The 11778-nt window shown below is 39.7% G+C and overlaps 1 protein-coding gene across 4 annotated transcripts; it reads left to right on the top strand.

The window, feature by feature from the left end:
- Positions 1 to 258: 258 nt before the first annotated feature.
- pla2g7 (phospholipase A2, group VII (platelet-activating factor acetylhydrolase, plasma)) lies at positions 259 to 10978 on the top strand. Of its 4 annotated transcripts, none has more exons than XM_071202014.1 (11): positions 259 to 474; positions 1435 to 1555; positions 2065 to 2215; positions 2750 to 2843; positions 2947 to 3015; positions 4906 to 5077; positions 6150 to 6263; positions 6643 to 6734; positions 7566 to 7736; positions 10081 to 10229; positions 10315 to 10978. In XM_071202014.1, the coding sequence occupies exons 2-11, from the start codon at positions 1460 to 1462 to the stop codon at positions 10413 to 10415; spliced, it is 1209 nt and encodes a 402-aa protein (XP_071058115.1). In that variant the 5' UTR covers positions 259 to 474; positions 1435 to 1459; the 3' UTR covers positions 10416 to 10978. The 4 variants fall into 4 exon arrangements, with proteins under 4 accessions (XP_071058115.1, XP_033931915.1, XP_033931914.1 ...); XM_034076024.2 differs by having other exon boundaries at positions 261 to 474; positions 1428 to 1555; XM_034076023.1 differs by lacking the exon at positions 259 to 474 and adding an exon at positions 482 to 644 and having other exon boundaries at positions 1428 to 1555.
- The last annotated feature ends 800 nt before the right edge of the window (positions 10979 to 11778 follow it).

Raw genomic sequence — 11778 nt, 5'->3', positions numbered from 1 at the left:
CCTTGTTGATGTTTGAAACTGCCTAGAAAAGCCACTATGCGTCACAAAATGTTAAAAACATGTCAACCAAAACGTCGATAACTGCTGTCAACAAATGCATGTGCGCATAGTGCTGTCAGTCACGTTCGCAGGCTCAAGCCAGAGCCATACAACACTCAGTTTAAGAAAAACTGTGAAGGGTGTAGTGAAATCATTATCATGATAATATGTCAGCCCGATACATGGGATACATGACGTTGTATTGTGTTGACTTCAAAGGATGTTGTTAGCACCCAGAGGTGGGGCGGCTGCTAAATAAACACTCCATTCACTACTCTGGTTTAGCCCCCTCCCATGCTAGTAGCTGCTAGCTAACCACCGAAACTAACGACTCCCGAGTGACTCCTATCGGTATATAGAAATTAAATTGGTCACGTAACAATGTTGCGAAACTAATGTAGTAACACTTGGCACCCAGCTTTTTCTGTTTCTCCGGTAGGTCTCTCTTTTTTGTTAAATAGATCTACTGGTGTTTTTGTGGCTAGCTAGCAGCTTATCAGAAGATTCCGAGGTTATCTCGGTTTAGACGCTATTGAGGTCGATGTTTTCTCATGGAGGACTTGTACAGTTATTAGCCAAGAGGATATACAATTGGGCAAGGACAGGTAGGGGTTGAAACGCTACATTGTTACCGTCAAATACAGGTGTATATAGCTAGTTGAAACCAGCTGTAATGTTACGCATGGCTATTACATCAACGTACACTTCGGCATGCAAGGACAACAGGTGATCCACCTGTTGTCCTTGCATGCCGAAGTGTACGTTGATGTAACTCAGGTAGTAGAAGTAATCTGATATTGTACTTAAGTAAAAGTAGAAATACCAGAGTGTATGAATACTAAAAGTAAAAGTCCTACCCACGAAATGTCACTCAAGCAAAAGTACCAAAGTATTGGCATCAAAATATACTCAAAGTACCAAAAGTTAAAGTACTCGTTATGCTGATTGGTCCATTTCAGAATAGTATATATTATATGTTTTGATTATAATTATTGATCATTAAAGTGTTATCAAAGCTGGTAAAGGTGCAGCTAGTATACTTTGTAAACTGCATGGTAGCTTGTGAATTTACTCCATGTGTAACCAAAGTCTGATTTAAGAGTTGTTTTGATGTCACATTATTAATCCATCGTTAAAACATCACTAGTAATGTGCAGAGATGGTGAGCATTTTGATACTGTTTAATAAGTGTATACAATTGAAACTATCCATAACTCTTTGTTATTTAAAATGCACTGCCTGAAACCAGAATCATCCGTGAGTGGTTTTTCTTTTTTGCCAAGTCATGTTAGGTCAAGATCAGGTAATCGTCACTGTCACATAGTGATTACTTCCTTTCGAGTGTGACAGGGGTGTTTCTATAAAACAAGTCTATCTGTCTTTGTCAGACCACAGGAGGTACACGCTCGGTTTGTTCGCCATGGGGAACACCGGCAGTAATCATCGTGGGATTCCTCAAGGCAAGGGCCCTAATGCTGTGGGGTGCACTGACTTCATGATGGACCACACCGCTCAGGTAAAAGCAGATAAAGACGCCATCTTTATGGCTACATATGTTGAAATGATTCAACTGTACAATACTCATATCACTTAGGAACGTTACTCTAATAAACTGTACATCTAGAGCAAAAATGTTGCATTAATATCTATATTTATTCTAATACACAAATGTATTTGTAATGTACCCATTTGTACATCTTTATTGTTGTTATATATTGTAGTACAAATTGCACATTTTTAGTTCTGATGTTTATATAAATCATTTTTATTTTTATTTATTTTTTTAAATAATGGAGCAACCTTTATGAAACACATTTTCCCCCTGGGATAAATACAATTATTCTGATTCTGATCTGGATGGAGAAATATCATATTTTCTTCCCAAAAAGGAAAAAGGGATGCATTGGAAATAAATAAAAACAATTATGTTTAACAAACAGTATTTGTTTGCTTTATTCTGCATGCACATTTAAAGAGTAAGTGTCAGCTAATAACACTGTTTCTTTTTCTGTTTTCCGCTTACAGGGGAGCTTCTTCCGGCTTTACTATCCTTGTCAAGAGACTGAAAAACCTGACAGACCAGACTGGATTCCGTGTGTGGCATATTTTAATGGTCTGGCAGATTTTATGAAGATAAACAGGAGTCTCAGTGAAACGATTTTCAACTACCTCTTTGGTGATTATACTCAAATAATAACAAGCGCAAGTTTTAAATAAGTTTATGCTTCTTTAACTCGTCTTTCCTAGACCAGACTAGGACTCTTCACATGTTTTTGTTTATGTAATACACAAGTAACGTACTTTGCCCCTAAAGTGTTTCAAGGTGCTTTAGACTTTAGAATGTTTTTCCAAGCAGACATCTTATAATTTATATGTATATCTTCTACCGCTAAAGAACTTTCTTGCATGAAGTCATTTGTATTTTTATCAAAGTGATTTTTTGCATTTTAAGTTTTCATATTTTCTTTGAATTTGAATTCAACTAAAATTATAAATTAACCAACTGTGGTGAGTTTCAATTATGCAAGTTCATGTTCTCACTGGGAACCAGCAGTTTTTTAAAAGGAGTGGAAGTTTAGAAAACCATAGTATGCTTTTGGAAATGGTTATCAGTTATAAAGCGTCTCCATACCCTTTAGCAAACCAGATCAAATTGATCAAAACAGTGGTGTTGTGCTTTAAGAACTCATGTTTTGTCGTTTGTCTTCAGGGTCCTTCAAGATTCCAGCTTCCTTGGACGCTCCCTTTAAATCCAATGAAAAATGTCCAGTAGTTATCTTCTCCCACGGCCTTGGAGCTTTTAGGTATAAACATGAACTCCTTCAGTATTAACTCATTGTTGATTATGTTCACTTATCAGCTGCTACGAATTGTGTGATTAATATCTCTCTTGTTTACGCTTGCTAGGACTTTGTATTCAGCTATATGTGCAGAATTGGCCTCTCAGGGCTTCATCGTGGCATCTGTGGAACACAGGTATTTTTCAAAGTTTTTTATTTAAATACCCGTAACAAACAACAATATGACGACATCTAGATATGACCTCAAAAAAATCGAAAAAAACTCAAATGACACAAAAACGAAACAACTAAGTACTAGACTAATTCAAATACATTAAGAAACTAAACTACAAATATGACAACTTGTGCTAGAAAGTGTTTTATATAGTCACACTCCCCCGTAAAGCACTTTCCCCCCAATTTCCTGTTCTGTTATGCTACTTTTAAATTATATGCATCGATAATCCTTTCAAAAAGACAAATGAATTTCTTTGAGTATTCATCTTGAGTATCAATATATATTGTGTAACTGACCATACCATTACAATTAATGATATGAAAGGAAATCAGCCATGCCATCTAGTATATTTATTAATTTAAAAAAACAAGCCTAGTTTTTAAAAAGTATTGCCTATTAAAAGTCTCTTAAGCATTCTCAGTTAATCCTTTGTTTACTTGATCGTGGATATGATTCTTTTTCAATAAATACACATAGCGCTTCTTGTTCAAACATCCCTAATGTTTTAGCTATAGATCTTTCTTGTCTCTTGTCAAACTGACATGTTTACTGAACACAGAACATGTGGCAACCTGTTGGAGGACGTTTTAGCCATGCAAATGATATGGCAGTCTCCCCTGCTAGCGTTGGTCTGTTGATGTGAGCAGTAGGAGGGGACAGGCTGTGCAACAATAGTACGAACCAGCTCATCACATTTCTCTTCAGTATAGAGACAAGGGAACCGTATGGAGATGAACATAATGGCCACAGTTAGTCACTCTTGTGGGTTGAAGTGGTATTTAAATCCACAGAAAAAGACATGTGTTGTGACATCAGACGGACTTTGTTTCATGCTCAGAGGTCAGTCAGCCGACCAGCCACCGCTGCTTGTGTCACGTTAGTATGTTGAGTCTGTTACCACAAACAAACCAGAACAGTCACAAAGAACGTTGGTTCTCTTCCAGCCTCATGAGTAATTCACCGTCGGGAGTATAACAGGTTGAAAAAAGAGAAGTTCAGGCTTTACACTCATGAGTCTGTAATAGATTGAGAACTAGTAAAAGATTTTGAATACGAAGATCACATATCAGATGTATTAATCAGATTATGTGTCTGTTTCTTATTTACTTGAAACAGTATGCATTAAAGGGGCCATATTATACTTATTTTCAGGTTCCTATCTGTATTTTGTTCCTCTACTGTGACGTGTCTCCATGCTTTCATGTTCAAAAGCTCTTTGTTGTTCTCATACTGCCTGTGCTGCAGCACCTCTTTTCACCCTCTGTCTGAAACCAGAGCCCAGTCTGCTCTGATTGGTTAGTAATCAACTGCTTAGAGATGTGTAGGAAATGTCCCACCCCTTAGCCGATCACGTACAATGTGTTAGCCAATAGAAGCATGAGTGTTACGTACACTAGGCATGTCTCTATGTTATGGAAGTCAACAAAGGAGTCTAATGGAAGCGTTTCAGGCAGGGGGGGGAGTGAGTGTGAGAGAAACTCCCTCTGGAGGGAACTTTGGGATCTTAGCCTTTGAAGACCATTTACATACACAACAAACAAATAAAAACATTCCAGGAAAGGGAAAACCCCCATAAGCATAACAGTTAAATGTTACCCATTCACCTACTCCATGTTTTCTCTTTGCCTACAATTGTTGTAGAGTCATTGTAAATATGACACAAAAGAAAGCAAGTTATCACATTTCAGAGGCTGCAACCAGAATATAAACAATGTCATCATAAGTCAATAAAAAATGTTATTATACTTTTGTTGTACTCGGCGTATAAGGGCATAACATTCTTCTTACTTTTTTTTCATACTCATTTGAGTTTAATTTTGCAGCATTGTGCATTTCTGTATCACACAGAGACGAGTCGGCCTCGGCTACGTATTATTTACGCGAGAAGACAGAGTCGGAGAAGGCGGACAAGACCGTGTCCATCACCTCCACCTCGGCCCAGGACACCCTGATAGAAGAGTGGATGTACTACAGGAATCTGCAGCACGGAGAGAACGAGTTCACCCTCCGGAATAAACAGGTAACAAATCACACTGTAGTGTGGGAGAGGGGGTCAAAGTGCAAAATGTTGCTCAAAATAAAGACAGCAAAAACATGTTTCATCATGAGTCAACACTCGGCTAGAAAGGTAGAAAATACTTTATTCCTCTTTTATATTAAGTGGGTTGGTATAGTGCATGACACGGAGACAACTCTAACCACTATTTCTTTCATCTGATATTTTGTCGGACATTTGAACTTAAATCTTGGCATCTATGCTATCTTTATTGTTTGTAAATGCTACATTTTATTTAGAATAGTGCAGTGATGACACATTTCCATAGCTCCATCCTGAAAGTTAGCATTACAAGGGCTCCCTCGACAAAAGCCAATGGGATTATCCATCCAGTTTTGGAGTATAGCAGAAATTAGGATCTGTGGCAAACAGAACGCGTTTGTGGTTAGAAGGCCGATATAAGGTCCGTGGTTAACACAAGCTGAAGAGATCTGCACGTTTTGTTCTACAACATAAAATACCGCAGTAAATACTCCACTCACGAATGAGTCATATAAATAGTGGTTGCTAACAAGTGGCTAAAAAACATCACACCGCCACAAGTCCACCTTTAGCTTAGCGGTGGTGATGCGCGGCCATGTGACCGTGATGTAGTTCGTTTATATCATTACTTTAGCTTTTTACTTCTGCCGATTGGATTTACGCTTAAATAAAAATCACAAAGCCGAGTTAAAATGTGGAGATGATCCTACTGAACAAAATGTGTCAAGTATCATAAACGTTTGATCCCATTGCCTTTAGTTGAGGGACCCCTTGCAATGCTAACTTCCGGGTCTGACCTACACAAATACATCATCACAGCACCACTCAATAAAACTACATCACAGTCACATGACTTCATGTCAACACCGCTAAGATAAAGGAGGCTAATGTTTGGATAGATGACTTTTAGTAGTCTTCTTTAGTCACTTGTTTGTTGTTAGAACAGATTAAAACTTCAGATTAATAGAGTCTGCATTTTAAAGGCTTGGTGTTGTGACGTTGTGGCTTTGTTTCTTCCCTTCTAACCTTTGTGAATTGTTGGCGTCATTCCCAGGTGAAGCAGAGAGCAGATGAATGCATTCTGGCTCTGGACAAACTCATGGAAATCAACTCAGGGATACCAGTGCAAAATGTTTTAAAATCTAAATTTGACTGGACAACTTTGGAGGTAACCTACGGAGAAAATGTGACCTAGTTTTCATAGATTGTGAGTTTCTTTTGAACAGAAAATCATCCAACAGGCAGCAGCACACGCACACTTTATAGAATTTAGAATAAGACAAGGAAATATGTGCCTAGTCCAGGTTTCCAACAAGCAGGATGTCCTCCAGCATTTCCACATGTATTCTTCCACTAATACATTAAAATGCAACAGTTGAATATTTCAACACTAGGCTCTCATCTCTGTGATGGAATTTTGTTGACAACCATTGAAATGTACACAATGTCCTTTTACCTGTGCTCTGATGTCAGAACCCGGCGTTCACATGGTAACAGCTGACAGTTAACCTGTGTCCCCTCCTCCTTCCTGGTGTCCCCTCTCCCAGAACTCCATGGATCTGTGTCGGATCGCAGCGGTGGGGCATTCCTTCGGGGGAGCGACAGTCATCGAAGCTCTCTGCAAAGATGTTAAATTCAAGTATGTGAAATTACAATGAACATCCAGGTCTCCTACATTATCATAACCCATGTTTCTGAGAGGCGGTAACAACTAACAGGTTGTTAGGGGAAACATCTTAACCAAGATATCCCCATTAAACTTCCCCAGTTGCTTAATTTCAAGTTTTCTGAATGTTAAAATATGCAAATCTTATTATATATGTGCAGATATGCATACATTTCCAGGTAGACATTTGAATATTACAAATAGGCCAGGTTCAACATTTCTTAAGGTTTCCTTTTGTTGACATTTTAAAGTCAGAAGACATTTTATAAACTAATTTGTATAGCTCCATAAATCAGAGAAACAGCCATTGATTAGTTAAAGGTGGGGTAGGTAAGTTTGAGAAACCGGCTCGAGATCGCTAGAATTTGAAAATACACAACCGGAGAAAATCTGCCACTTCCTTACAGAGCCCCTCCTCCAACACACACGAACGCGCACATGACCAATGAGGGCACGAGATAAGTTTGTGCCCCAATGGAAGGATGACAGGCAGGTACCCCACCTTTAAGACAAGTATTTCTCATATCACACGTTTTCTGAAATGTAATGTCTTAATATGCAATCAGAGCATTATCTAGAGCAAATCGAAATGAACTAAGGAGAAATCTACAGACAAAGTAAGTTAAACAAACATCTACATTTCTGTGATGGATGTTTTCTTTACACTAATCTGAAAGAAGACATGTTATTGAAGCGTATCTCCGAACTGCCAGTGCATTTACTGCTGCTATACTTATTGCTTGCTTTACATTATCATTTTTCAGTATTTTCCGTAACCTTACGTTCTCATCTCTCCTCCGTCAGGTGTGGCGTAGCCCTGGACGCCTGGATGTTCCCTCTGGACGATGAGATCTTTCCCCGGGTGAAGCAGCCCATCTTCTTCATCAACTCAGAGAAGTTCCAGTGGGCGGGAAACATCAGCCGGATGAAGAAGCTGGATTCAGCCGTCATTCAGAGGAAAATGATCACCATCAGGTACAACCAACAGAAACTCTGGGTGATCTGTACAAATATCAGTTAGATTAATCATCTTGGGGGAGAAAGAACGAATACACGTGTGATGTTGTACTACACAGATGCATGACACACAGTTAGAGACATGAGAGGATGTTTTACCTTATGACATCCTTTCTGAACGTTTGCCCGGAAGTTCCACCATTTTTCCAACGCTTAGCTAAAGCATTGACAAAGCACATTATGTGTGCTACACGGGCCATATGCTCGTATGTTAAAGATTCAAGGCTTTAATGTCATATGAACAGTAGCTACAGTGTAGATATGACAATGACAAACTGAAGTCCCAGGCTCCTCCAACAATGTAACATGAATAATATAGCACATAAAAGAAATAAAACCAATACAATTGTGAAATAAATAACAGAAAAGAAATAAAATAGTGCAAGAGAATGTTGAAAGATGTGCAAGTAAATACAAATACAATTGAAATAGTGCAAGAAGAGTCTTTATACTGTACACGTAAATGGAATATGATATATAAATATATGGCAAGACCAGGGTTGGGAGGGTTACTTTGTAAATGTAATCAGTTACTGATTACTGATTACATGGCTCTGAAAGTAATCCGAATACAGTTACAGTTACGTGTCTTAAAACGTAATCAGATTACTTTTGGATTACTTTCCAAACTGGGTATGTTTTGGTGAACAGGAGACACAAAAAGCAAAAGTAAACTGAACGTGTTTTACTGTTTTAATGGCTTATCAAGAGCACGCTGAAACATCACATCTAAAACGATGTAACAATATAATACACGTTTTGGGGATGCAGCTTGGGATGTGAGGAGTGAGGGACACGGCTTAGAACGGGCGTGTCGCCTTCTGTCCTGCCAGTGTTGGCAGGACATGAATTAAAATGTCGAACTCGGACTTCATTTTAAGGACATTTCGGCCAGGGGTGTAGAGCTATATTTGTTTAAGCACCGGATCGGCAAAACAGGAGAGTGTGTGCACCAATCTGCCTTGATCTATGAATTCATGTCCGTGACACTCACAGTATCTGCTGCCCACAGCTGTTTTATAGAAGGAACACCTCCTTCACTTCGTGACATCTCTGCAGCACCAGGAGGCAGCGGGAGGGTTAACTCAGCCTCTAGACGAGCGCGCCGCGCAGTGCCTTTCACGCACCGCCTTTCACGCACCGCCTTTCACGCACCGCCTTTCACGCACCGCATTCACTGTGTTTACCTTCAGAAATAATCATTAGTAAGGCTAAAGAGCGACCGCAGGCTGATGTGTTTTAACCACACACACATATATATACACACACACACGCGATTTAAACTGAGACTTTTGTTCCTCCATGTTTCGTTGTTATTGTTTCACTGAGCGAGCGGACCCGCGATTTTTTTTCAAACGCTTTTTTGGCCCATCTGCGGCGGTAATAGGTTTTGTGCGCTGTGATGATTCGGCTGTACCTTTAGTACTGAATATTAAATGTTGAGAGGAAATCTTTCCACCAATAATTCCAATAAGTAATCCAAAATGTATTCACTTCAGGTTTACGAAAGTAACTGTAGTCAGATTACTCGTTTTTCAAATGTAACGCGAGCTGAATACAGTTACTTGATTTTTGTATTCTGATTACGTAACGCCGTTACATGTATTCCGTTACAACCCAACCCTGGGCAAGACGCGACAGATGAATGTTTATGGAGGCACTTTACAGAGTTCAGGTGATTAATAGTCTCATTGCCTGTGGAACTGTCTCTGAGTCTGGTGGCTGTTGTCCTGATGCTGCGGTAGTAACCTTGCTGACACTATCATACTGCGAGCCGAGCGCTATCTGTCCACGATGTCCCACTCCTGTATATCTTCAAGAAACTGGAGGATGGTTTGTCAAAAGGCCTTTCTTCCGTTTTCACCACAACTAAAGCGAACAAGTGCAGGTGTGCTGTTACAGCGTGGTAGTGATGGTTCACACTGATAGTGGTCTCCAGTCGGTGCATCACATGTAGCGTGTGCCAGTCCGCTTCCATGAATTCTTTGCGATTCATGGTAAAAATCCATCAGAATCAAGTTTATTGCCAGGTACGTTTACACATACAAGGAATTTGCTTTGGTATCCGGTGGTGCGAACATGAGCAATCTCAAAAAAAATTGTAAAGTAGGTGGAAATAAGGATAATACAAAATAAGTATGTTTAAGAAACAATTTAGCATTAAAAAAGGACGCCAAAGACAAGTAAGCATGCTGGTATTAAGTATGGTATTAACTCTGTTCTGTTATGTTTTTTTAATGCGTTAATGCATTATCAGCCCTTGTAAAAGTGTGTGGTTTCCTTACCCGATGTCCCTCTGCAGGGGCACGGTCCACCAGAGTTTCCCGGACTTCACCTTCCTGACGGGGAACTGGATCGGTAAGCTGATGAAGCTGAAGGGAGAGATCGACTCGCAGATCGCCATGGACCTGTGTAACCAAGCAACACTAGCCTTCCTGCAGCGCCATCTAGGTACGGACACGCACACGCACAACCCCATCTAGTGTCTCAGGTGTATCAAGTGTTAAAGCCCCTTTTTGAACTCTGGATTTCGCAGGTCTACATAAGAACTTCGATCAGTGGGACGCTCTGATCGACGGCCAAGATCCAAACCTCATTCAAGGAACTAACGTTACCATGCTTCAGTCTGCCATCTGATCACCCCTGAACCTTAGGGGTCAGCTGATCAGTCCAAAACGATTTCAAGCCAGGTCTACTAGGCTTTCCAAACGGACAGAGAATCAACATTTTGGAGAAGGAATCAATAGGAAGGATATTCTCTACCTCATCAGCAAGAGTGGTTTGTTTTCCTCCACGGATAAAACACTCACTCAGCGTACCAGCGTTTGTTCCCTGAGGTCTGAATGTTGCTGAACACTTCTTCTTTTCACTGTGACATCTTCACCATTAGCAGCCATTTCTGTAGATATAGGCTTTCCATAATTTTAGAGTGTATAAAAACTGAGATGTCATTTCAAATGATGTCTCTTTGGATGTGACCTTCCAAAAGAGACCAGCTACTCTTTGATTGCAGTGTGATTACGGAATAACGTCTACAATGAGGTAGCCAACCAATAGGTATTGTTAAAAAGATTGAAGACTTGTATGATTTTAGATAAATTATTAACCTATCATGATATCAAACTAAATGTGTCCTTCCTGATTCAACAGGAGCAGCTACACAGTATGTAAATAGAGATCATTAAAAGCTTTAACACTAATAGGCTGCATTGAGATACCATGTGCCTGAACTCGCAGTACTGTATTTCCTGGGTCCCAGCCTTTCACTTTTATACATTAAATGTCATGTAACACAAATCCAATAAATCTGCTTTGTATACAAATCCAGCTTTTGCCAATTCATTTACCCTTTATGCCTCATTTTCTTTTACCTCACACCCAAATATTGTATTACATGCCCTAGTTATTAAATGAAAATCTAATTGGTGGTATACTAAATGCCAGGGGGGAATTGAATGTCAATGAATAGCAACATTAATTTTGATGCATGTAAAAAATAAATTCTGCAGTGTCATTTCTAACAAATATAAACCCAGACAAAAATTCCCAAAGCTGCCATTTCAATCTTATACATTATTTTCCAAGTTAAAAAAGTTATTTATTTTAACACAATGCCTTTTTTTATTATTATTTTTTTATGGAAAATACTTTCTGGGAGAACCATTTTTCTGTATATTGAGGGTGTGGCTAGCTAGTATGGAGTCAGATTTGGGTCAATATTCTAGCGCGCAAAACAAGCTACTCACGAGCGGAAAATGTGCTTTTACACACGCATGAAATGACCCTCGCGCGCAGATTAAACGCCCGCGAGCGGCTATGCGCTTGCTCGCGAGAGAGACAGCCCTCTTGCTCCCTCGCGGGAGTGCACTCGCTCGCGGAGTCTGTCTACGCGCGCGTTTCTGGCACGGAGTTGCCAGATTTGATAAATGCCTGCACTACCAAGAGCCGAGGAGTGACAGCTGCAAGATCAGGTGGACGAGATTGAATGGTAAATGTGTCT

This window comes from Pseudochaenichthys georgianus, chromosome 24, assembly GCF_902827115.2.
Source record: "Pseudochaenichthys georgianus chromosome 24, fPseGeo1.2, whole genome shotgun sequence".
Classification (NCBI taxonomy): Eukaryota; Metazoa; Chordata; class Actinopteri; order Perciformes; family Channichthyidae; genus Pseudochaenichthys; species Pseudochaenichthys georgianus.
Note: the sequence above shows the minus strand (reverse complement) of the source record. Positions and strands in the feature narration are given on the sequence as shown.